The sequence below is a fragment of the Cnephaeus nilssonii genome (genome assembly GCF_951640355.1).
Source record: "Cnephaeus nilssonii genome assembly, chromosome: 9".
Lineage (NCBI taxonomy): Eukaryota > Metazoa > Chordata > Mammalia > Chiroptera > Vespertilionidae > Cnephaeus > Cnephaeus nilssonii.
This window is the reverse complement of record NC_137080.1, coordinates 49,018,506-49,044,277: the sequence shown is the minus strand read 5'-3', so window position 1 is coordinate 49,044,277 and position 25,772 is coordinate 49,018,506. Positions and strand designations below refer to the sequence as shown.

The 25,772-nt window shown below is 38.2% G+C and overlaps 1 protein-coding gene across 5 annotated transcripts in view; it reads right to left on the bottom strand.

Moving 5' to 3' along the window:
* Positions 1-25,772, bottom strand: part of EPHA7 (EPH receptor A7) — a 170,887-nt gene that overhangs the window by 100,657 nt on the left and 44,458 nt on the right. For 4 of the 5 annotated variants that reach the window (XM_079781423.1, XM_079781424.1, XM_079781425.1 and 1 more), the window contains exons 2-3: positions 19,063-19,218; positions 17,885-18,220 (exon numbers count right to left, since the gene is read on the bottom strand). In XM_079781423.1, coding sequence (XP_079637549.1) covers positions 17,885-18,220; positions 19,063-19,218 — 492 coding nt within the window. The remainder of the gene's footprint in view (positions 1-17,884; positions 18,221-19,062; positions 19,219-25,772) is intronic. The other variant, XM_079781426.1, reaches the window with a different exon arrangement.

Here is a 25,772-nt window from a genome sequence, read left to right as displayed (position 1 = left end):
ACCAGTTGGCTGGCAGCTTTCAGAAGAAAATATTGCTCTATGTTCCTACTATAATGGGGATTGCAACCATAAAAGAACAAGTGATGAATTAATCAGTTGACTAGTCCCCAGGGTGCAATTCTTGCAGATGAAAGACATGCTGGGGGAATCAAACAGAGTTATAAATTAGATACATCGAATGGCGTACAATATTTTACATCATCATTATCAAATAAAGCCTTCCTGGATGTGCTGTTAATTCTTCACTGTCAATACATTTATTTACAGGCTAAGAATAATAAAAAATACACCGTTTTATAACAGCAGGGTAATTTCAGTTACCCAGAGGGATACTAAATCTAATTTCCATGGTGGGTTCTCTTAGGTGGGTTTATTACACATCTAAGAGCAGATAGATGAAACAAAATGCCCAATTAAATGATAGTTATTGAGAAATATGGCTTTACATGTTACTCATTTACGTGCTATAACTAATGAATACAGTTTGCTTTTAGTGACCTTTTTAAAGACAATGCATAACAGTGTTCTTGTTTGCAAGAATAGATTAATGCTGAACAGCAAAACCATGCCATCTAGTAGAGGGCTTATGGAATTCACAAAAAAGGACAATTACTTTCAAGAAAAAAATAATAACCTTAGCATAAAAATTGAAATATTTTTGTTAGACAGAAATCTAAATAATAACATAAATATGGGATATACTATTAAAAACCCTAAAATAATTATGTAACTTTCCCAAAAATTTACACTTTATGTTTTATTTAAACTTAAAAAAAATGTCAATTTCCCCTAAATAAATCATCCATCTCAGTATAAAATAAAAATCCTCCAAATTAAAAGACAATCAGAATAATAAAATCTATGTTGCACTAATACCTATCGGCAAGTAAAGGGCCCATCACAAATGTTCTTACCTATTTCTAACAAATATTTGTAACATTGTTGTAAATAAAAATAAATTTTACAGAGCAGCTCTTTCCACATGGTGAAAACTCAGAAGTAAGAAAATCCTTAGGCAAACACACTTTTAGATTTTAGGTATGTAAATCTGATACATGGAGCCTATTTATGTTTGAAGTGCTATAGGTAAACCATAAAAATGCATCTGTCAGAGAATCTTCTGTTTATAGTTCTCCATTCCTAAAGGTTACTGATTAAAATTGAAAACAGGCATGGTAAATACCCAATGCATTTTATCAGTACACATTGCTCTTTATGTTCCCTGCAGGTTCCAGTTAGTAACTTAATCCCAACCAAACTATAAAGTAAACTATTCATGATTTGTCAGATTTAGCTGATGCTTATCCATAAAAATGGGCTTTAAAAAAAGTCACCAGGACACTATAATTAAGATCCGTTCATCCATTTCATCCCTGGACTGGGGAAAATAATGAAATATCAGAGCAGTTAGACCGCATTCTAAGGAGGCCAGTGAGTATCTTTTCAAACATAACACCAGTATTTGATGCAGCAGGTGCACCAGAAGGGACTCACAAATCATATTAATGTCCAAACTCTGATGAAATGGCATCAGGGCTTTCTGTTCTTGGTTTATGTAATTTTTAAAGGTAAAGGAAAGGTGACTAAAAATGAAAGATAAAGACTTAGTAGTATTAACATACTATAAACAGCAAGAATAACATTTCCAAACTTTTAGGTGGATCTCCTACTTTTTTATAAGGGAGCACATGATATGGGGCATAATTTTAAATGTCTGGAAGAAAGAAAATAAACTGGGACTAGAAGGAAACATGAAAATTAAAAGCACAACAAAAACATGTATGTATGTAACTATGCACACTACCTATACACTATATATAGTAACAGACCTAATCTTTATGAGATGGGTGTAACAGGTCATTTGATTTTATAGCAATATTTTATATTAAGAATGATAAATATATGGGATATTGTTATAGATGCATAATTTATCTTTATACAATTAACAGCTTTCCTTTTATGACCTCTATTTCTGAGATTATCAGATTCTCAATAATGAAATTTATGGGAAGCTAAATTTGGGTTCTTAGTGATGTCAGGGATATTTGAAAATAGGATGAGATGTCAAAATAAGGAGAAAACAAGGTTATGATAATATATTAGAAATGAAGAAGGCAGTAATTTTTTTCAAACAAAATTCAGACTCATACTCTGTCTTACAGTCCTCGCCAGTCTGATAAATGTTGTATGAAATCAGCATAAAGAGTCATCTATTATAATTCAATTCAGCTAACATTGAGCGCTTACACTACCTATGCCATAGTGCTAAGCTTTGTTTTCAATCATGGCAAATATGATTATAACATTTTCTACGGCAAGTTGTCTATCAAAATTGTTTCTCAGAGCCCCAAATTATCAAATTCAATGGACTTTCTTTTGTCTTCATTCTACTGACCTCCTATAACATTTGATTCTAAGGTCAACTGACTCCGGAAATTTCCCTTCCTTCCATTACTATCACAGACCTCTTATCCAGCCCGCCTTGGCACTCCTCTTTGGTCTTTACCATATGCTTTTCATATTCTGTCAACTTCTCACTCTCAGTGTTCTCAAAACTTCTCTCTCAAGCTCTTTAATTATACCTTCCTCTTCTCTTCCCAAGACAGGCCATTCGCTAACTCACCACCCAGAGGTTTATGATTCTCAGATGTATAACATTTATTTTGCACCACCATCCTAACGTCCATTATCCTGGGACTATATGGGCACTCATAAAATACATGAAGTTAAAAAGCACATATAGTAATAAATGTCTATATACATACCCATGCACAGAAATACATTAGATCACAGAAATACATTAGAATTATACAGCCTGATATAACAGACAGTAAGGGTGTTTGGTTTAAGAGTCTAATCACAATTTGAATAAACTTCAATAATGAAAAGGCTTAACCAAGTATCTTTGCAATGTATTATCATATATGATTGCCATTATGAATGCTATGCCCAGTCAATGATTTGTATTTTTCCCCACATGCTGAAATTCATGATCAAATATCATTAAACATCTGAACACTAATTATCTGGTGTCCACATGCTACAGAGCGTTAAGAACTGTGGAGCACCAAAGCTACGCTGTTTCTCAGATCTTCTCTAGCCTCGTGTCTTCAACAAGGCAAGCAGCTACAGGCCTGTGTGTCCATCCCACCGTGCACTTTGTCACAGAACGTACATCATCCATCCAGCCTTGTCCCTGATTAACTTGGTTGGGTTGCACCAATCACCCCTCCCTTTGTGACTGACCTCTTTGCAAATGGCGTGCAGGAAATATGGATATTTTTTCCTGGAGTTTTACCACGTAACCGATCCTTTTTTTATTGCTTACAATAGCACAAAGGGAGTCTAAGTCATAAAACAGTTGAAATGGAAACAAGAAGCAATCAGGCTTTTGCAGTAGTAACAGACAGATCTGAAAAGCAAGGTCCTGATAGTGGTCCCTCCTTTCCACTATTCCCGTACTTAGATCAGTTGGTTAAGACTGTTAATGATCCTCTTGGATCAATGTCTTTTCCTTGTAGCTCTAATTTACTGCATTGTTTGATTAGTACAAATGTTTTCGTGGATGGCTCTGCATTATTCTACCAGAATGCTTGTCTGAATCAAATTTGCTTCAATTCATTCACCAATGAAGCAAGGAAAGAAAATAATCAACATTTACTCTCTCTCTTAACTCTGGTACTGAAAATGGAACAACAAATAAATGCTTGTCAATTTAAAGACTTTCTTCTACCTTCTCAAAGTTATGTCCCTCAGTTTATCCAGGGCTTGAAATGGTATATATGGTAAGGTATAGCAGTGTGTAGGAAATAGGACTGGGGAAGCTAAATATGTACTTCAAATTTATGGGCCCAAGTTTTTATTATTATCACCTCTGTCATCATTATCATTATCATAAATTCACATATATGTACTCATTTATATACAAATAATGTATGAAATTACCATCCACTGGCTTTTCATTCTCTGAAATGCAACTTATTGATTTCTGACTATTAAATGAATTTTTTCTGAAACGGTATCTGTTTAAAAAATATCAGTGCAATTTCTTTAATTACACTTTTGGGGAAATGGTTACAATAGTTTGTTCTATGGGAACTAAGCAAACAACTCACAGATAAAACCTTTTTGTACTGTGAAACAACACCAAGTAAATTAAGTAACCAGTTTTGCTCAACTAAGGAAAAAATCACCTCTTGATTCAATCTGTATTAAAAATATTTCACAAATGAGTTAGTTTGTATTCTTAGTGTAGTAATGCTATATCATATTACATATATTTTGTTGTCTAATTACTTAAGTTCTGAAAACCTCTAGAAAAAGAGACTGAATTCAATATATATTGACCCATGGTTGTATACTGAAAAAAGTTGCATATTTTACTTAGGTCCATGCTATTAACGTGTTTTGTATATATTTCGCCTAAAAGTAAGGGGTAGGTGGTCTGGTTAGTCACATTTCAGTTATAGCTTTGCTATATATTAATTGAACAAACTTCATGACTTGAAGAGTAAAGCGGCTATTTCTTTATAAATAATATTCTATATTTTATACATATTATCTACATGCATTTTTAATTTGCTGCAATTTCTACTTGATAAGCTGACAGCAAAATGAAAGATCTCCTATTAAGGACAACACACATAATAAGAATTACTTTGCATAATTCCATCATTATAGACTATTCCAGGATAATGGTCCTAATGGACAGTCATATATTTTTTGAAGAGCCTATTTAGGGGAAGCTTAAATTTAACAAGTTACAAATTTAAATCTCTAAAATATAGAGTTGTAAAAACATCTTCACTAGAAAATCCTGAGACAGCATTCACTTCTTAATCACATAGACATTTCTGGTTTAACATTGCCAAGAATATGACAAACTTGCTGAAGCTTAAAAACTCAGTGACAAAACTCATAACTTATTTTGTATCAAATGTTCTACTACTATCAAGATAGCACATCATATAATTTACTAGGTAATGAATTGGCTCTGTTAAAAAGATGTCTTGGATATGAAAATAAACGTGTTACTATTGGTCTTCCTGCCACTTGCTAAGGCATTGTCCTCAATAAGTTGGGCACTTTTCTGCGGTGAAAACATTATAGGAATGCACATAATTTCTAAAATTCCCTCTCCTTGGTCCATCCATGAAAGTGAACACATCTTATTTATCCCCATGCATATTGAAAATAAATACTTTCCTTCAAAACAATAGTACAGAACTAAGTTAAACGATCTCAGGAATGGGTGCTTGTGTTATCCTGCTTAGGTGGCTATAACAAAATACCACACGTTGGGTGTCTTAAGAAACAGAAATTTATTTTCTTACAGTCTGGAGGCTGGAATTCCCAGCTCAAGGTCCAGCAGGGTTCAGATTCTGATGAAGGCCTTCTGGCTTGTGGATGGCCAGGTTCTGATTGTGTGCCCACATGGCCTTTCCGTGGGGTAAGGACACAGGGAGAGAGTGTGAGCTCTCTAGGGTTTCTTCTTATATGGACACTGACCCTCTAGGAAAGGGGCCACAACCCCAAAAAAAAATTTATTTTACCTTAATTATCTCCTTATAGTCTCTATGTTCAAATACAGTCACATTGGGGGTTAGGGCTTTAGCATAAGAATTTGTGTTGGGGGGACACAATTCAGTTTACAGCAGTATTAAAACTAAGCTCATGAACAAATTAGCTCTTTCTTCCCAGATCTTAAATATCATTATCCCAAAAGTAACAATGCTGAGATAAAAAATTTAAGAAAAGATTAAGACGTATTAAATTGTAATTTCAAGCTACATAAAACACCTTATACTAGGTTTCTTTCAAATGTCTACAGTCCTTCATTCAACAGCATGCAGATCAACTTCTCACTCTAACCCCAACATAAGCAAAATTAGTTCATTACACATATTCATAAAAACAGAAAAGGGTGGATCTGACAGATTCTGGGATTGACGAATATGGAGGTAATAAGATGCAGATGAAGGTGTGGGGCTGATGACATGGGTTGTTTAGGGGCATTTCTTTCTATATATTTTAGTTAAGAAAAATCACAGAACAGCTACATGCTATAGTCTGAAGCAGTGAAAAACTACTAAACAAAAAATATTAACATAATACACTGAGTGGCCAGATTATTATGATCTCTGAATGCATAATAATCTGGCCACTCAGTGTATTATGTTAATATTTTATATGTATTATGTTAATATTTTATATATATACTAGAAGCCCGGTGCACGAAATTCGTGCACGGCGGGGGGTTGTCCCTCAGCCCAGCCTGTACCTTCTCCAATCTGGGACTCCTGGAGGGATGTCCGACTGCCCGTTTAGGCCCGATCCCACCAGTCGGACATCCCTCTCACAATCCAGGACTGCTGGCTCCCAACTGCTTGCCTGCCTGCCTTCCTGATTGCCCCTAACCGCTTCTGCCTGCCAGCCTGATCACCCCCTAACCACTCTGCTCCAGCCTGGTTGATGCTTAACTGCTCCCCTGCCAGCCTGTTTGCCCCCAACTTCCGTCCTCTGCCAGGCTGGTCACCCCTAACTGCCCTCTCCTACAGGGTTGATCACCTCCAACTGCCCTCCCTTGCAAGCCTGGTCCCTCTCAACTGCCCTCCCTTGCAGGCCTGGTCCCTCACAACTGTCCTCCCTTGCAGGCCAGGTGCCTCCCAACTGCCCTCTCCTGCTGGCCATCTTGTGGTGGCCATCTTGTGTCCACATGGGGGCATGATCTTTGACTACATGGGGGCAGCTATATTGTGTGTTGCAGTGATGATCAATCTGTATATTACTCTTTTATTAGATAGGATAGAGGCCTGGTGCACGGGTGGGGGCCAGCTGGTTTGCCCTGAAGGGTGTCCCGGATCAGGGTGGGGTTCCCTTGGGGCGTGGGGCGGCCTGAGCGAGGGGCCTGTGGTGGTTTGCAGGCCGGCCATGCCCCCTGGCAACCCAAGGGGAGGCCCTGGTATCTGGAATTTATTTTCCTTCTACAATTGAAACTTTGTAGCCTAGAGCGGAGCCAAGCCTGGGGCTCCGGAAGCCATTTCTGTGGCAGTTAATTCACCTTCTATAATTGAAACTTTGTAGCCTTAAGCGGGTGAGCCCGGCCAGGGTGTGTGGAAAGCTTTGCTTCCCCTGTTGCCGACAGCAACCCTGGCCTGCTCTCTCAAGCTCCATTCTGCCGCCATTTGTTTGAATTTGTTTACCTTCTATAATTGAAACTTTGTAGCTTGAGTGGAGCCTTAGGCCTGCAACGGCTATGGAAAGCTTGGCTTCCTCTGTTACCTGGGAAACCTTGCTCTCTGTGGCTGTAGCCATCTTGGTTTGGGGTTAATTTGCATACTTGCCCTGATTGGCTGGTGGGTGTGGCTTGGTTGGAGGGCGTGGCTTATGTAGCGGAGTGATGGTTAATTTGCATATTACCATTTTATTAGAGAGGATTAGAAGCCAAGTGCATGAATTCGTGCATGGGTGGGGTCTAACCAGCCTGGCCGGGGAGACGACATGGGTGGTTGGCCAGCTGGTCGAACTCCTGGTGGTCGAACTCCTGGTCGAGAGGACAATTTGTATATTAGCCTTTTATTATATAGGATATACACTGAGTAGCCAGATTATTATGCGTTCAGAGATCATAATAATCTGGCCACTCAGTGTATATGAAGAGCAGGTGTCATGTGCTTAAACTAGTAGTCCTAAGCCCTAATGAAAAAGACCTCAAATCTTAGTTTCCATTCATGCTTCTAATACATTTAATGTCATATAAAAAGACAGACATTAATTCTATTTTCAGATTTTCAAAATATGAACAACTCTAAGTTTTCAAAATTAAAGGTTATTTGTATCTTAATATTTTATAATAGACTAGTAGCCCATTTGCAGGAAAATCCTACAAGCGGCTGTTGCGGCCGCTGCTGCTGCCTTTGTGGCCACCGAGCCTGCACCTGCTCGCCACTGCCTCCCGCCCCGCTCTGCCCCGTTCCATCCTGCTCCGCCCCGCCCGGGCTTTCCCTCTGGCAGCCACCTTGCTTTCTGCTTTTCCTCCCTCTTCCTTCTAAGGTGTCTTCAGTCTTCACTCCTCCCTCTCTCAGCGTATGCAAATTAACCGCCATCTTTGCTGGCTAATTTGCATACTCACCCTGATTGGCTGGTGGGTGTGGCTTTGGCTGGTGGGCGTGGCTTGGGCGTAGTGAAGGTGTGGTCAATTTGCATATTACTATTTTATTAGGTAGGATTACTTAAACTTTTGTCCTAAATCTCTACTTAAATACCAAGTAGAGATTGAAAAACTCATTACAAGATTTTTAAAAATATCTACAGTTTCAAGACCAAATCACAAAATTTTTATAGGTAAAATCATTATCCTATGTATCCATTGCCTAATTTAAATAAAATTATAAATATTAATTAAATTAATCCTTTAAATATTAATCTTGATAATCTTATAACATCTCTTTTCATATTACAATACTATATAAAGAGTTTATGATTCGCCCTCATCAGTTTGCTCAGTGGGTAGAGCATCAGCTTGCAGGCTGAAGGATCCTGGGTTCGATTCAAGTCAAGGGCACATGCCTGGATTGCAGGTACGATCCCCAGTAGGGGGAATTTGGGAGGTGGCCAATCAATGATTCTCTCTCATCATTGATGTTTCTATCTCTCTTTCCCTCTCCCTTCCTCTCTGAAAATCAATGAGAAAAAAAAAAAAGAATTTATGAATTTGTTCAACAGATATATTAAGCTTGTACTCTGAGCCCAATATGTTACAGGGGTTATTGAATAAGACTAAGATACCACTGTTTTCTTACAAAGTGAAGTCTAACAGAAAAGACAAACATTTCCCAGATAAAATGTGAAGAATGTTATAAGAAAATGCAGGAGCTCTGGCCAGATAGCTCAGTTAGTTGGAAGGTCATCTGATAAACCAAAAATGTTGCAGATTTGATTCCCTGCCAGGGCACATACCCAGGTGAGGCATGTACAGGAGGCAAACGATCAATGTTTATCTCCCACATCAGAGTTCTCTGTCTCTCAATTCCTCTCCTCCTCCATCTCTTCTTCCCTCTCCCTCTTCCTCTTTCACTAAAAATCAACAAAAATATGTCCTTGGGTGATCACACAAATACTTAATTTTCTCCTAAATTTACATAGTAAGTTTGGGATGTAAAGATACTGTGTAGGCATATGGGTCTTTACATGTAAAGTTCCAGCCCATAATACTAGTAAGCACTCAATAAATTGTAGTTGTCAGTATTCATGCCAACATAGTTGCATTTCCCATAACAAAAAGTTTATTAAAAGAGTATACCAAATCTACCTTTATATGTTTTAATTAGTGATGCCCACTAAAAAAAACCGGAAATGTACCTACATGTATACTCTTAAATTAATGGTGTCACAAAAATACTTAAACATTAAAGAATTAAACTTTACTAAGAGAATCTAAAACTATTTGTTAAGCAAAGCATGTAAATTTCTAAAATAGCATGTCCTATGGCATGAATTAGCATGATTGAATTTGCTCTGCCTTTCAGATAAAGCAGGTTTATAAAATAACTAGAATCAAACAGACATGGGTATTTTGAATGGTTTACTGTTAAAAGAATCTCATTGAGCTGATCTTTCTGTTGCAGACTGTATACATGTGAGTATGTGCATGTCTACGTGTGAGTATGTGCATGTTTTAGCAACATTAAAACTATTTCTATAACATTTTTGTTGGTGGTGGTGGCTTTTCTTGCACCTATATCTTGTTTCACCTTACAGAGGCTGTTGCATTAATATTGTTCAACTAGAGGCCCAGTGCATGATTGAATCATGCACGTGTAGGGTCCCCTACATGCTTTCGCTTTTCGCGGTGGAGCTGGGTGCCTGTCCGCTGGTGCACCAGGCCTTTCAGAAGCCTCCGGCTCAACGGCCTGGTGCCGGAGCAGACAGGCACCCAGCTCCCCCACTTTTGATGGTCCGCGGCCGCTGAGGGGGGCTACCCTGCTGTTGAGAGGCACAGAGGGCGGGACTCCCGCCCCCTACGCCTCTCAACGGCTGCTGAGGGGGGCTGCCGCGGACACCTGGCTACCCTGCCGTTGAGAGGCGCAGCTGGGTGTCCACGGCAGGCCCCCTCAGTGGCCGCGGATCTGGCCATTGAGAGGCACAGGGGGCGGGAGTCCCGCCCCCTGCGCCTCTCAACAGCAGGGTAGTCCCCCTCAGTGGCAGCGGATCCTTGCCTCTCAATGGCCGGATAGGCCACCCCGAGTCCCGCCCCCCAGCCTCCCGCCGCCCAATCGTGGGCGTAGCAGAGTGATGGTAATTTACATGCTACTCTATTATTAGATAGGATATAATCAGGAAATACTCTCAATCAAGAAAATACTTTTTGCTTAACATTAAGTTCCCTTAAAGTAGAAATCAAGCTTATATATTCCTGGGAAATATAAAAAATATATAAACTTAAACGGAATTAATTTATTTTACTTCTAACTCGAACTACTATTTTAAGTCATTGAAAAAAAATGATCTGAGTTAATTTATGAGAAAAATAGTCACGGTTGAGTCACATTAATAAATATGTGTAAAGATACTCTGACAAATACAGGAAATGACTTCGGGCACTGTCTTTTTTTTTTTCCCAAGTAATTTTGACTATGTGTGTTATATCATATAACCCTACACTTATATTTCATTCGACACTTTCCATAAACATTACAGAAATCTAAGTAAAGGGAATACTGAAGCAAATCTTAATTTTGACAGTGAAATAAGATCTGAGTACTTGAAAACATAAGGGAAATTAAGACATGCAGGGTTATTTTTATAGTTTCTTGAAGGACAATAAAATTGTAGCCAAAAGGCAAATACTATAGTTACCAATGGTCTCTCCCATAGATTACTTTTGTTATTAATATCCTCAGGAAATAACACTTCTTATTAGGTCTCCTTTTCATTGAACAGTAATTTATCACCAGGCTATTGAATCAATCTGCAAATTCCCATATAAAGGGTTATAGAGCTAAATTCTTTAGGTTAGCAGACCATGATAAGATTATATAACAATAATTCTGAGGTAAAGTGTACTTGATTGCAATAATCAAGGTCACATGTATAATCGTTACCATGTATATATTTACCATGTGACCTTTCTAAGTTATTCACTGTAAACTTCAACATTTTATCTGCAAATATTATTAATACTTATCTTACCAAATTTACCAATTTACCTGGAAATTTTAATGATATAATGTGTGTACAAGTTGTAGGATGACTGGCATATTTTCTGTGAGGACATTCATCCAGATACACACAATTGGTGATAAGGAAAATACATTTCTTGAGAGAGAGAGAGAAACTTTGTAAGATATCTTAGCAGAGAAATTAAAATGTTTCCCTACACCACAATGGCAGATTTGCTGATATTTTCTCACATTTTCAGAAAATGTCTTCTGCATAAATACATAGGTATAGATAAATACTTATCTATATCAATCTACATACAAGAAACTACTCTATGTATTACATCAAATATGTGGAAGATATAGCAAGTTTAAAACTTTAGCTGGGCCAGTTACGTCATTGCCTGTTCAAAACCAACAAGGTTCTTCCCTTGTCTATCAGAGAGGTGTATTTTCCTAAAAATAAAGTTTCCTATTATCCTTTCCTACAAATCTTTATCCACTAGTTTACACCGCTATTCTCTAAACACACTCTGAACTTTGTCCTCTCATTCTTGTGCATGATTTAACTACTTGTAAGGGAGGCTGTGAGGGGCTGCCCACATCCCCCCTGGTGAAGGACTGAAAGACTTACTTGCCCAGCTTCTGAGACAGCTGCCAGAAAGCAGAGCCCAGATCCCTGCACCCTCTTTAGAATTCCTTTGTCTGGAAAATGACAATTTGTGCCTTACTAGGGTAGCCTGCAGCCATATCTGGATATCACGGAGGTATGGAAGTCTGCCACGCTCTCAACCCTGGACAACCTGAAGGTCCAGGAAAGGGGAAGAGCTCCCTGTGGTGTAGGCTGAGGATTACAATGAGCCTGCAGCATAGCTCATCTGCTCAGTAATACTCCCTCCCCCTCTCTTCCGATGGTGCTGATCCAATGTGCACACCCTAAAATACCACTCCTGCACACTATTCTCCTGGGGAGTCCAACTTGGGGAATTAGATACTCTTTCAAGAGATGACAGTATTCATCCTCATTTGCTTCTCAATGCTATCAATCACACTAAAAATTACATTATCTGTACACACACTACTCAACTATCAATAACTGTCAATCAACAGTGCACAATGTCTATTTTCTATTGTATGATGACTTTGTCTGTTTAATTATGGACATAGGATAGGATCTTAGAGGTCTTCTATCCGAATTTTCTCTATTACATAGGAGGAATACAAGAATAATTACTATATCCCTTATTAAATCTCTTTGGGGGAAATACCACATTTTGTAATTTTTGGTTAGTTTGCTAACAAAATTAAATTGTTTAATTGTTTAAATGATCCCACAGTGAATGGAGGTATTGCAGAATTTTAGGGAGGCCTGTTTTTATTAACTTTCATACTTCTGCAGACCACTTTTATGTTAATCCTGTTGGTCTATGGATGGAACATAATTCTATCTAATAAAAGAGAAACATGCAAATTGACCATACTTCCACTATGCCCACAAGCCACACTCACCAACCAATCAGGAGCAATTATGCAAATTAACCCAACAAATACGGCAGCGGGCCACAGAGCTGGAGAGAGCAGGAGGCTTGGGTTGCCCCTGGCAATGGAGGAAGCCAAGCTTCCCGCCTGCCCTGGCATGCCCTGGCCTCTGCTCAAGGCTACAAAGTTTCAATTATAGAAGATAAATAAATCCCAGATACCAGGGCCTCCAGTTGGGTCACCGGGGAGCGTGGCAAGCCTGCAAACCACCACAGGCCCCTCACCCAGGGCGCCCCACGCCCCAAGGGAACCCCCACCCTGATCCCGGACACCCTTCAGAGCAAACCAACCAGCCCCCACCCGTACACCAGGCCTCTATCCTATCTAATAAAAGAGTAATATGCAAATTGACCATCAGTCCAACACACAAGATGGCTGCCCCCATGTGAACACAAGATGGCTGCCACAAGATGGCCAGCAGGGGACGGAAGTTGGGAGAGACCAGGCCTGCAAGGGAGGGCAGTTGTGGGCGATCAGGCCAGGAGGGAAGAACAGTTGGGGGGGACCAGGCCTGCAAGGGAGGGCAGTTGGGGGTGATCAAGCCTGCAGGGAAGGGCAGTTAGGGGTGATCAGGCCAGCAGGGGAGGACAGTTAGGGGCAATCAGGCTGGCAGGGGAGCAGTTAGGCATCAATCAGGCTGGCAGGGGAGTGGTTAGGAGGTGATCAGGCTGGTAGGCAGAAGCGGTTAGGGGCAATCAGAAAGGCAGGCAGGCAAGCAGTTGGGAGCCAGCAGTCCTGGATTGTGAGAGGGATGTCCGACTGCCCGTTTAGGCCTGATCCCTAAATGGGCAGTCGGACATCCCTCAAGGGGTCTCAGATTGGAGAGAGTGCAGGCTGGGCTGAGGGACACCCCCCCCCCTGAATTTCGTGCACCCGGCCTCTAGTGGGAATTATAAGATTTTAAAGGGGGTGCTCCTCTTGAGGGCCTAGAATATACCTTATTTCTCCTCATTTTGGCAAATTCATATTCATTCTGAAGTTGTAGGATGACTGGCATATTTTCTGTGAGGACATCCCTCCCCCTACCAACCCTCATGCCCCCCCACCCCCCTCCAAATAGGCAGTCCTTTTTCAGGGTTTCTGTATGTTGTTCCTAATATTTTTACAGCATGCATCACTTGACATTGAAGTTCACTGTCTTGAGTTGTGAAATACATATCCTACTACATTATGGGCACCTCATAAGGATGAGACCATTCTTTACCTTCTGTCCTAGCATTCTCCACAGTGCTTGACACACACTGGTCAGTACAGCTGGATGAATACTTTAAAAGTAGCATTTAAATAGTAGTCAGCTCTTAAAAACATTTAAGTAATTATTAAGACCATATTTGTTCAAGAGAGCCTTCCAATGTAAAGAAGATTGAGCATCATCATGCCATAAATCAAATGTATATGCTTTCCCCTCCACTTATATATTTTAAAAATCTCTCCAATGTCTATGAGTTTGATCCATGTGACTTCACTCTTAATAGATCAATATCATTCCTAAAAAAGCAATAGTAAAAAGAATATATTTCCGCCAGTTTATGTAAGTCATATGTTCCTGATAAGTAAATACAAAAATTATCTAAATATGAATAACACAGATTATGCTCTCACTATAGTTCTCATCTTAAAACTAATTATTGGTCTAAATAATAAATGATCTAAATAATAATTTAGACCTATAAATTATTGGTCTAAAGGTAGCTTTAGACTAGTCTTAAGATAACTTGTGACTAGTCTAAGAGTCACAATTTATACAGGCCAAATAAAATTAATTTCTCCATCCTCCAATTTGTGACACATCATTGACAATTCTGAGCCTCCATTATTCCCCCCTCTCATTGTAATAAAAACTTTAGACTGTTTTGCCTTGACATGTTCACAAAGCTTTACATAAAAAGAAACTAATAAGCATTCATCTTGCTACTCACTAAAGTATCATTTTTGTAATAAGATTTTTTAAGTTTTCTCTAACATAATCTCATTTAACAAGATAATACAGGAAGCTAGCTATTATTTTATCCCCATTTTATGTATAAAGAACTTCAGTGGTTCATCCTTGAGCACATACCTCCTGTGTGCTCAGGCAGAACCAGGCCCAGAGCACCATTCCTTGACCAATACCCTGAACAAAAGATATATTTCCATTCAATGTATTTCCATTTCCACAAACATTGGTACAGAGGGTCTTGAGCTCCAGACTCCAATATAATAGAAAAGGAATTACAAAGAGCACACACTGCCTTTCAAACCCTGGCTGATTATGTGCCATTCTAACTCTGTATTCTTGCCCCCTCACACGCAGATTCTTTTTTTTTTATATAATATATTTTTATTGATTTCAGAGAGGAAGGGAAAGGGAGAGAGATAGAAACAACAATGATGACAGAGAATCATTGATTAGTTGCCCCCTGTATGCCCTGCACTGGGGATCCGGCCTGCAACTCTGGCATGTGCCCTGACCGGGAATCAAACTGTGATCTCCTGGTTCATAGGTAGACGTTCAACCAGTGAGCCATTCTGGTCAGGCCAGAATATTTTTTTATACAAGGCATCAGTGGATTTAAACCAGAGATAGAGGTTTAAATTCATTACTGAAGTGACCGCAGCATATACTATGCGGGAAGTGAGGATATGTGGTTAATGGAGAACTTCAAAGATCACTGCAGATTTCCATGATACTCATGAACATGAACCAAGTTTCAAATTATTCCCCCTTTAAAAATAGCACAAATATTGCTGATGCAGGTGAGGGAAAGTGGGTATACAAATGGAATAGGAAAATAGTCATTCACATATTCTACATATGCTCTGTTAAAAACTAATTTAAAACTTTTCAAATTGCCACAGCTTTCTGCCATATTTAAACACTTTTTTTGAAGTAGAAAAAGCTAACAGTATAACAGTGAAAATTCACGGGTTTTTAGTATTTGAGATATAGTAGAGACTAGACAATTGTGCATTAATATTTCAATATAAAAGTGCAAACCTAGTTTGCTTTTTAACTTTATTATATTTATTCTTCATAAACAGTTTAAGAGCTTTAATGGGATATAATTTATATACCATAAAATTCACTTATTTTAAGTACACAATTCAATATTTTTAGGATGTTTACAGAATTGTGCAACCATCACAATCTAATTTTTGCACATTTAAATTACCTGCTCCCCAAAAAACAAACAAAACTAGTTTGCTTTTAACCAGAAGAGAATCAATGCCTAAAGCCACTTTACTACTGTGAGATATTTGATTTGAAAATTTATGGAAAATCTATGACCCACTTAGCTGGTGTAGTATAAATTTGAAAAATTTAATACCGACATTGAAAGAGCAAAAAAACAGATTCCAAATGCAACCTAATTGGCAAACTCTAATTGGGGTATAAGTTCAGCATCTGTATGTTGTATTAAAAAATAATTTTAAATGTTCCTTTACATAGTTGATATCAGCAGGAATGCAGCAGTTATTCTAGCTCAGTAGACCTCAGAGTCCTATTAATGACTCCAAAGATAGTGCCAGTGTCACAATCATAAACGTAAAGATTTTTGTCGTTGTTAAGCCTCACCCTAGGATATTTTTCCACTGATTTTTAGAGAGAGGGGTAGAGACAGAGAGAAACATCAATGTGAGAGAGACACATTGATTGGTTACCTCTAGCACTCATCCTAACCAGGGCCAAGACCAGGGATCAGGCCTGCAACTGAGGTATGTGGCCTTGGCTGAAATCAAACCCGAGACCATTCTATCTGTGAGTCAACACTCTATCCACGGATCCAAACCGGCTAGGACAACCTAGTGTCTCAAAAAACACTCACTGTAGAGCTATGATGACAAATTTCAATATAAAGCAACACCAACAAAAATATGTAACAGCAGCAGCATTTTAAGACTAGTACATAGTGTAGGGTAAATACATTACATCAATGCAAATATCAGTGAAATCAGTTATTGCTTTGGTCTAATGTTTGAAGATTTAAAAGTCTCTAGGTTATTTTACCTCCAGACTTCTAATTTTACAGGGGAGATCTGATTTGCAATAGCCTTTTAAATATCAAAGAGAAACCTTTAGAATAAGAACCTACTACTTTCTTCAGAATGGTAAGCAGAAGACCATATGCATAGTTTTCATTCTGCAGATATCATTTAAATAGGTAACTTTGCTAAAATTGGCATAGAAATGAAGAATAGATTAGTCTATGTCCAGGAATTTGGGCTAATACTGGTTTTTGACAGTCAGCCAAAAATCAAGAAGACCTTGATTATGATGCTCACACAACTCCGGGCTCCAGTGTAGGTCCAGTTTTATTAATGATGATGACATAACACTTGGCTACATCTACTACATAGCATCTCCCTTCAGCAGCAAGAATTTTCAAAAGATTGAGAAAGCCCTCAATTTCTAAAACTTTCTTCAGTAATAATATTTTTCTGAAGGTTCAGAAAATCTCCAATTCATGAAACTTCCTTCCCAATTTGTACTTTCTAAAACATACGTAGCAATGCGGAGAATGACTGAATAGGGCATCTCAAATGCGAGTAAGGAACTAAGTGAAAACTGCTTTTAAGCTAAATTACAAGTTCATAATCATGGTTATTATATATCCTAATTCATTTCTTCTGAAATTGTCATGAGACCTCCCAAGTATGTAATTCAACATTATAAACATTATATCATCACAGATCTGATGAACTTAAAATTCCCTTATGCAAACTTTAATTCAGACTTGCCACATAGTGTAAATAACACATTCTCTCTGGTAAAAAATTGATTAACACTATGTGAGACAGTGCAGCCAACTCTTTCATTATTCTTAATTCTCAGGTAGATTTTGATCATGAGCACACATCACACAAAAAGGTAAAAATGCAAGTAATATTCTGCATTTCATTTTATCCAATATATCCACTCTCCTCCTCTAGATCTTTCAACAGACTTTCTAGTCTAAGAGCAGTCTTAACTGGTTTACAATTTATCCCTTTTATTTCTCCTGCCAGATCTCTGGAGGAGATGTTAATGAGTCTAGTAATGGTTTAACAGGCAACAGGAGAAATAACAAAGACAAGCTAGAGGTGCGAATAATCAACAGGCTGGAATAATTGAGTTCTGTGTAGCCAAGTTAAGGAAATAGTCAAGTGAGACACCTCACTTCTGTAGGCACATTATTCACTTAGTAAAGGCAAACGAAAAAACATACCTGCTTGACCAGTGGTGATACTGACAGCGGCAAAGAGCCTCTGGGATCGGCTTAAGTCAGAAACTCCATTTACAGCTTCAACTTCAAAAGTGTAATTCGCGTGGGCTAGCAGGTCCATGACGGTGACATAGTTGTCCTCTAATCCAGTCTGCTGGGGCATGTATCCAATGTTACTCCCACAAGGAACACACTCGCCCTGCTCCCAACTGCACCGCTTACACAATATTCTGTAGGTCACATCGTTTCTTCCCCCATTGTCTGCAGGAGGACTCCATTCCAAACTTACTGTGGTTTGATTGATGTTGAAAATGAGGTTCTGTGGTGCAGATGGAGGCCCTTCAGAAACCAAAAATAAATAAATAAACAAAAACAGAAGAAAAAAAAAGCAAACAAAATGCACCGAAGGTCCACGTGGTGCATTAAGCTGGCGGCTGAATTACCATACAGAAAACTAGTCGCAATGCTTTCTTTCACATAAACATTTCATTACCTTTCCTAGAGAAGCCATATAAAAGCCTCCTTGAATTCACTTGGCAAGAGGCTTTATTTATTTTCCATTTAATATGTCAAAATGAAAACAGGATAACAACTGTCTTTGTACTTTTGCCACGGTCTTTAGCTACTTTACTTCCAAGCAATTAAAGAAGAACAGTTAATGCACCTAAAAAAAACAGTTGTGAAGTTGTTTAAAAATAGTTTCCTTTTTAAGCATATAACAGAGAATACATCTATTCATTTTTAATGTGCTCAAGAATGATTTATAGGACTGTCTGGAATTTGGTTTGGATTTGGGTCTCTCAAGCACTCATTAATTGAAGCACCAAGATGTGAGATTTGTTCAGTTTAGTGATGGAATTTTAATTTGCAAACCATTACTTTTTAATCGCATTTCATACACATGTAAGACTCAAATAAATAACTTTTTACATTTTATGATTCCTGTTAAATAGATGTGAAAAGTATTATTAAAATGCATCTTGATTTTGAAAACATAAAAATTACATTGAAGTTGAAGTAAGATGTATTTTACGTTATTGTTTAGCCTTAGAGGTTTATGAACAAATTTTAAATACTTAATAATAATTAAGATTTGTGAATGTATTCACAAATTCTATGCCTATTTCAATGACAGGAAGGAATCTGAAAGTCCTTTTGTAACTTTACTACTATGAACTTACTTGTGCACGCAACATATGGTGGGTCAGATGGAGCCCTATAATACCCATCCTCACATTCACATCTTGAAGAACCTTCTTTATCAGAAAAACTGTGAGTCGGGCAACGAGAGCACTGAAGATCTTGAGAGGAAGATTTGTAGAACCCGCGGCCACAGGCTGGGTATAAAAAAGAAAGTGAAAATAGAAACATGAGAGCAAGTAGACCTTTTTTCAATTTCAGTAATATTTTGCAAAGAATAAAGTATGAAATATGATTTGTGAAAAACAAGCTGTTTATGATAACACTAGAGGCCCAGTGCACGAATTTGTGAATGGGTGCGGTCTGGCTGGCCTGCCCCAATTGGGGCTGATCGGGGGCCAGGCAAGCCAAAGGGAGGGGCCGTGGGAGGTTGGCCAGCTGGCCCTGCCCCCTTCGGGCCGGTTGGCTAGCTGCAGTGCTTGTCATACTGACCAGTTGTTCCAGTTGTTCAGGTCATTTGGCTTTTATATATATATATACAGTAGATTTCATGTTAGTATATATCAATAACCATATTTTATGATACTACATTTTAAGACAAAATAATAAAAATCAAATGATACAGCAAACTTGTACCTATAGTTGGCATCAGTTCAAAGTCAAGAGCCCCAAACTAAACATAAGCTTAATTTATTTAGACAAAATCCTATCTAATAAAAGGGTAATATGCAAATTGACCATCACTCCAACACACAAGATGGCTGCCCCCATGTGGTCAAAGATGGCTGCCCCCATGTGGACACAATATGGCCGCCACAAGATGGCCAGCAGGTGAGGGCAGTTGGGAGGCACCCGGCCTGCAAGGGAGGGCAGTTGAGAGGGACCAGGCCTGCAAAGGGAGGGCAGTTGGAGGTGATCAACTCTGCAGGGGAGGGCAGTTGGGGGAGACCAGGCCTCCAGGGGAGGGCAGTTGGGGGCAACCATGCCTGCAGGGGAAGGCAGTTGGGAGGGCAGGCCTGCAGGGGAGGGCAATTGGGGGAAACCAGGCCTGCAGGGGAGGGCAGTTAGGGGTGACCAGGCTGGCAGGGGAGGGCAGTTAGGGGTGACCAGGCCGGTAGGGGAGGGCAGTTAGGGGCAATCAGGCTGGCAGGGGAGCAGTTAGGCATCTATCAGGCTGGCAGAGGAGTGGTTAGGGGATGATCAGGCTGGCAGGCATAAGCAGTTAGGGGCAATCAGGCAGGCAGGCAGGCGAGTGGTTGGGAGCCAGCAGTCCTGGATTGTGAGAGGGATGTCCAACTGCCCGTTTAGGCCCGATCCTACTGGGATCGGGCCTAAACAGGCAGTCGGGCATCCCTTGAGGGGTCCCAGATTGGAGAGGGTGCAGGCTGAGTTGAGGGACACACATCCCCCCCTCCCCCGTGCATGAATTTCGTGCACTGGGTCTCTAGTCTTAAAATATTTAAATAAGGGTAATGTCAATTTCAATAGAATTAACTTGTTTGTTAAACTGCATTAACACACTCAAAAAGTTATGTTTTCTTCATCAAATATAGCTGTAGCCCTGTCCAGTTTGGCTCACTGGATAGAGTGTCGGCCCACAGACTGAGGCGTCCCTGGTTTGATTCCTGTCAAGAGCACATGCCTGGTTTGCAGGCTCAATCCCCAATAGGGGGTATGCAGGAGGCAGCCAATAAATGATTCTCTCTCATCACTGATGTTTCTATTTCTCTCTCCCTCTCCCTTCCTCTCTGAAATCATTAAAAATATATTTTTAAAAATATAGCTATAAATTAACATTTTGTGTTAATTTGAATTATAATGAAAAATATAAAAAATAAGTTTAATCATCTACTAGAAACAACGGTGTAAAATTTTTCATCTGAAAATGATAGAAATTTATTCCCTTCCAATTTTCAGGAAACTTCAAAATATAACTTCAACCAGTTGAACTTAAAACAATTTAACAGGTTGCTTTCCACTAAGTGAACTCCCTTGTTACTAAAAATAATGAAATCTTGTAAATAGGAGACACCTATTCCATCAGAATTAAGGAGAAAGCCATCAACTGTAAACAGACTGAGGACTGTTTCTCCCCTGCTGAGAGAAGCTTAGGGTATAGTCACACTAACACAGCAAATGCTCTCAGCAATGATTAGATAAGTACAGAAAACATCGCTATCACCTCCTACTGAAGTTGCTTTTACTCACTTACATCCTATTTATTATTAAATCAAGTACCCTTAAACCATTTACTATCACTGGATATTTTCTATATTTTCAATTAAAATTTAGCAAACTAAAATTATATTATCTCAACAATTTTTATTAACAGATGGTATTATACATTGAACATATTAAATAAATTCAATGTATCCTTCATATTTTTAAATGAATATCTTTTTAAGCTTTAGTGACCTTCAAATTTAATAGAAATTAATAAATCATATCTATAAAGATTAGTTAATATTTAACCTACATTTATATTTAAGTTTATTTAATGTTCTTAACTTGGGCATTATTCAGTAACTGAATCACATTTTCATTATTTGGTGGGAAAAACAATCTTGTTTTATCAAGAAGGTATATTCTCAAAAAAAAAAAGGTGAATTATTCTCTATTTTTGTTCACATGCTAATTTTTTAACTCATGATTTTGATACATTTGAGAGTTCAAAATCACCTTCTGAGTTTCAAGAAAATAAGCCTCTTTTACATGAACAAGATGGGTATTTTAGATAACTTAGAAACTTAAATATCTGTTATATTGTGAAAGATAAGTGTTAGATACAGTAACAGAACTACAATCAACTCTTTGTAAATATACCATACACTCCTGAGCTCAAAAGCCAGTCTGCCTTTGGTTGGCTTCCTCAATTCATAGACGAGGAAAACACACATAACACATATTAAATAAACAAAGAAGCTTAATGTACCTTCACATGTTCTCAGTAGCAATAACTACAAATCTAAGGCACAGAGAGAACAATAAAATTGATTACAAAATAATATAAAAATATAACACTTAAAAATGTTTATAAAGATAAGATCTTGACACATAAAAGAAAGGTGAACTGCTAAGTTAAAGAACTGAGCATGAATTTCTTAGCCTTTCTTTAAGTATTCACTGTTTCTTGCTCTAAGTATTATTTGTAATTCAACATCCAGATATACCATCCATAAAATGAAGGAAGGGAGGGAGGGAGAGAATGTGTATGTTGAGTCTTTGATGATATCATGTGCATATTTACGTAGGTTTTACAGGGAGAGGAGGTTAGGAAGCAGGGAGATGGGAACACAGTGGCAACATGATTTAACATCTACAAGGTAAGTCTTCCAGAGTTACTAGGCAGCAAACTACCTAGTGGAATCCCTCGAATTCCCATGCTCCAATTGCAAATAAAAACCTCTAAAGAAAGGCTTATTCCTGTTTTCCTCATTAACAAGGAGGTACACTTTTTTTCTCTCAACATACATGATTTATAGAATATATAGGGTAGAAAACTGTAAAATTCTTATCATTCAACTTTCAAATTTACATTAAATTCTGTCACCACTTTAACAGATGGGAAAAAAGATTTGAAGCAAAAGTAACCTGAGTTCTTCAAATAATTCCATTTGTCTAGGTTAAAACTGGATTTAGAACGCAGGCCCACTGATATGAAATCATGCTATTCCACCAGTGTCGACTGCTGAAGGAACCAGAGTTTGGCACTTATTCAATGGCTCTCAAGGGCTTTAGCAACCCTAAAAATTTATTTTCAATGTGTCCCTATTTCTTTAATTTATACCCCTTTACTAATTTAAAGCCATTTTTAACTTACAAAACTATGAAATAATATCCTAACATACCTACAGAAGAGATATTAAATTGGTATTCTCAATTTCATTATGAATTTTGTCACTGACAATTCCTGCAAAATTATGGAGAACATGCATGGCTATTATTAAATGGATAATAATAGAAACTATATTGGAAAATGTGGTCATAGAAGTCTTAACATTTTTTCTTTGAAGTACTATTTTGTTTCAGTTCAGTTAATATTGAAAATAATGAGTTGTAACAGGACAGTTTTTACTTAACCTCTATGGAAACTATTAATTTAGACTTATTAAAAAGAAGTACAGGAGTCCTCCCTTATCCATGGTTTCGCTTTCTGTAGTTTCAGTTACCCATGGTCAATTGGCATGGCTCCATGATCCAGAATCACCCAAAGTAGATGATTCTCCTCCTGATGTATTGTCAAAGGTCAATAGTCGCCTAACCAATGTCACATCGCCTACTCCATTCACCTCACCTCATTTCATCATTGTATCATCTCACAACATCACAAGAAGGAGGAGGAGTATAGCACAACAGGACTTTAGGAGAGAGAATCCACATTCACATTACTTTTATTATAGTACATTGTTATAATTATTATCTATAATAATAAAAGCATAATATGCTAATTAGACCAGACGTCCTTCTGGACGTTCCTCCGTCCTTCCAGACAAATCTGAAAGGGAAACCCGGGTCCTGAGTGCCTGCCAGTGGCCAGAGGAAAGTCCGGGTCCTGGGTGCCAGAGGGAAGCCGGTGCCGGCAGCCAGGGGAAGGAAGGCCTACTCTTGCACATATTTCGTGCATAGGGTCTCTAGTTTTATTATAAGTTACTAGAGACCCTATGCACGAAATTCGTGTGGGAGGAGGGGGCCCCTCAGCCCGGCCTGTGCCCTCTCGCAATCCAAGATCCCTCTCACAATCCGGGACTCCTCGTTCCTAACCTGCTCGCTCCTTACCACTTGGCTTGCTGCTCCTTAGCACTGCCACGGAGGTGGGTGAGGCTCCTGCCACCACCGTTGCGCTCACCAGCAGTGAGCCTGGCTTCTGGCTGAGCGACACGCCCGCTATGGGAGCGCACTGACCACCAAAGGGCAGCTCCTGCGTTGAGCATCTGCCCCCTGGTGGTCAGTGTGCATCATAGTGACCGGTCATTCTGGTCGTTCCGCCATAACGGTCATTGGGCTTTTATTATGTAGATTATTGTCAATCTACTGTGCCTAATTTATAAATTAAGTTTTATTATAGGTAAGTATGTAAAGGAAAAAAAACATAGTATATATAGTGTGAGGTACTATTCATGGTTTCAGGCCTCCACTGGACGTCTTGGAATGTATCCCCCACAAATAAGGGGAGTTACTGTACAAAATTGTTGGAGCTATGGTATTAAGTCAAGAATGTGCAACAATATAAGCTGTCTCTTATGATAACAGTGAGCAATTGGGTGTTAAAAAGTTTGCGAAGAAAGTAACAGATGCTCTTAAAAATTAAAATTTTAGATGAAATTGCTACATGAAATAACTTCAGTAAAATACTCAGTGACAGAAACTGGGGTGCAGTGACATATCTGACAGTCAACCACATAGGAAGAATCAGATGAGTTCTCGAAAATGCTCCCAAAAAGGCTACCTAGAAATCAAGACAATTTATCTTCTATGAATGCAGCTCGTTTTCTAAAAAGTGATAATAAAAACATTTTTAGGGGTAAATGACTTCTGAGACCTCAAACAAAGACAAATTCACTTCATACATAACTATAAAATATACAGAAATAACTTAGTAGGAATCATACAATCGCAGTTTTAAAACTTTTCTTTCTTCACTTTATTTCTCAATTTGTTCAATAGCATTTGAACTGAAAGCAAACTTTAATTAGTATAGTATGTGCCTATGGTAAAGTTAGTTACAATAAAAAACATACCATTTTAATTTCCTGCTTTTAGATGTTTTTGCTTTTTAACTGAACATTGTATTTTTTGTGTGTGTGTTTATATTTTTTCTGTTTTAGTGAATTTATTGGGGTGACACTGGTTAATAAAATTATACTGGTTTCAGGTGTACAGTTCTATAATACATCATCAATATATTGTATTCTGTGTTCACTACCCCTTCATGTAATGTTTCATCATATTGATGAAGTTGGAAATATGTATAATATTTATTTTCAACATTTCATTACTTTTGTAAAAAAAATCTTTTACCTATTATTTTAGTAATAGTACTTTTTCAGTGTTACCACAAAGGCCTCAGATTAATTCTTTTGAAATTTTTTCAGCCCTTAGGACCATAATGAATAAAATAACATAAAAATTCATTATTCTAGAGCCAAGAACCATAATCTTATCAGATTTCATATACTAAGCAAGTTTCATTTGGTCTGCTCTTTAAGTAGAAAAATACAAAAAAAAAAGGGGGGGTGGATTAAGGAAGCACATGTAATTTCTGTTTACTAGAGAGTAACTTTATTATCTACTTCAATATGTCCACTAAATTATATTACAGTATACTATATTTCAAGATGTTATAGTATCTACTACAATGAAAGAAATGTCATTTAACATATTTAATTTCAACTATTTTAAATAATAATGTTGTCTTATGTAATATGAAATTGGTTCAAATAATATTTGGAATTTAAATTCCTTTAAAAAGAACATAAAAGGCAATAGGGTTTATAAATTAATTACTTAAGAGTTATAATACTGCAACAAAATATCTATAAACACAGGGCTATTTAAATCTATAAGGGAATTAATACTGAATCCTTGCACTGTGATTCTCAAGTGAAGTCTCCTAACATTCACACATTCTAGAGCTGTCTTCAATGGTGTTAGTGTTTAACTAATGGGTGCTAGGTCTATGAGTATCTACCTCCAGGAGGCAGTCTGTGGAGCAATCAGGGTAGGGGTCTAAAGCCTCTGTGTTCTCAATAAA